We start from the raw sequence: 1038 nt of genomic DNA, 5'->3' as shown, positions 1-1038 counted from the left end.
TACATGATGATTATGATGATGATTTGCCTCTCCGCGTTTGCATCAGGGTGTGTTACTACATAAATCAACAAATCGACATACTACACATCCACCCCTAGCATTCGCTCAGGCCGCTCAACAAGTCAAAAGATAGTAAGGACAAGAGAAAGCGAGGGAAGGGTCACAGAGCAGCGGGGTCGAAGGCAGGGAAAAAGAAACAGGAGGCAAAGGATATTGAAGAAATGTATCAGATTGTCCATTGAATTCACCATACATCATGTCATGTTCCGTTTGGCCAAATCCGGGCATTCCTCTGCAGGCTCAGGTGCGGAAAAGCTGCCGCCATACTGCTCTGTCCTCTGCCAGGTCCCTGATGTGTGAGAGATCTTTATCCGTCTTCAGCTTCATTCCCTTTGTTGCGAGGTCCGTTCTCAGTATTGTTGGGAGTGTGGAAGGCGGCCAGCCACGGAATATTTTCTCGTCCTTTGTTTGCCGGAAGTATGATGTCATGGCCATTTGTGCTGGGGACTCCTTGTCCAGTCTGCAGATGTGACCGAGTAGTCGCATCCGAGCAGCTTTAACCAGGACAGTTAGGGGCTGTGTCTCTGTTCTGCGGTGGAGGTCATTGTTGCTGATTATCTGTGGGTAGCGGATACCCACAACAACTCTCAGGTGTCTCCGATATGTCGAGTCAAGAGTACACAGCTGAGAGTCTGAGAGGCCCCATGTGCCTGCGTTGTACATCAGCAGAAGCTTGATGAAGGCTTCGTAGAGCCTCACCCGTAGCTTTTCGGAGACCAGATGTCCGCGTGACCACAATGGCCACATCTTGTTGAATGTGCCCGAAGCAATCTGGATTCGGCGTGCGACATCCTCTTTGTCTCCAATAAGGGATCCAAGCTTGCGTGTGCGCCTTCACTCTTCCTCCACTCCGTCCTTCTTCCTCTGGATAGTAGTGCGTTCTGTTTTGGCTTGGTTAACTTTCAGGTCCCAGTCCGCGAGGCAGTCGCCAACAATAGGAAGGATCGAGTCCAGGTACTCAGAACTGGTGCTGACGAA

General features: G+C 50.7%; 1 protein-coding gene across 1 annotated transcript; it reads right to left on the bottom strand.

The window, feature by feature from the left end:
* Positions 1 to 300: 300 nt before the first annotated feature.
* On the bottom strand, positions 301 to 807 carry LOC135829315 (uncharacterized). The gene has a single exon (XM_065341719.1). The coding sequence runs from the start codon at positions 805 to 807 to the stop codon at positions 301 to 303; it is 507 nt and encodes a 168-aa protein (XP_065197791.1).
* Between the last annotated feature and the right edge of the window lie 231 nt (positions 808 to 1038).

Source organism: Sycon ciliatum, chromosome 13, assembly GCF_964019385.1.
Source record: "Sycon ciliatum chromosome 13, ocSycCili1.1, whole genome shotgun sequence".
NCBI classification, from domain to species: Eukaryota; Metazoa; Porifera; class Calcarea; order Leucosolenida; family Sycettidae; genus Sycon; species Sycon ciliatum.
Note: the sequence above shows the minus strand (reverse complement) of the source record. Positions and strands in the feature narration are given on the sequence as shown.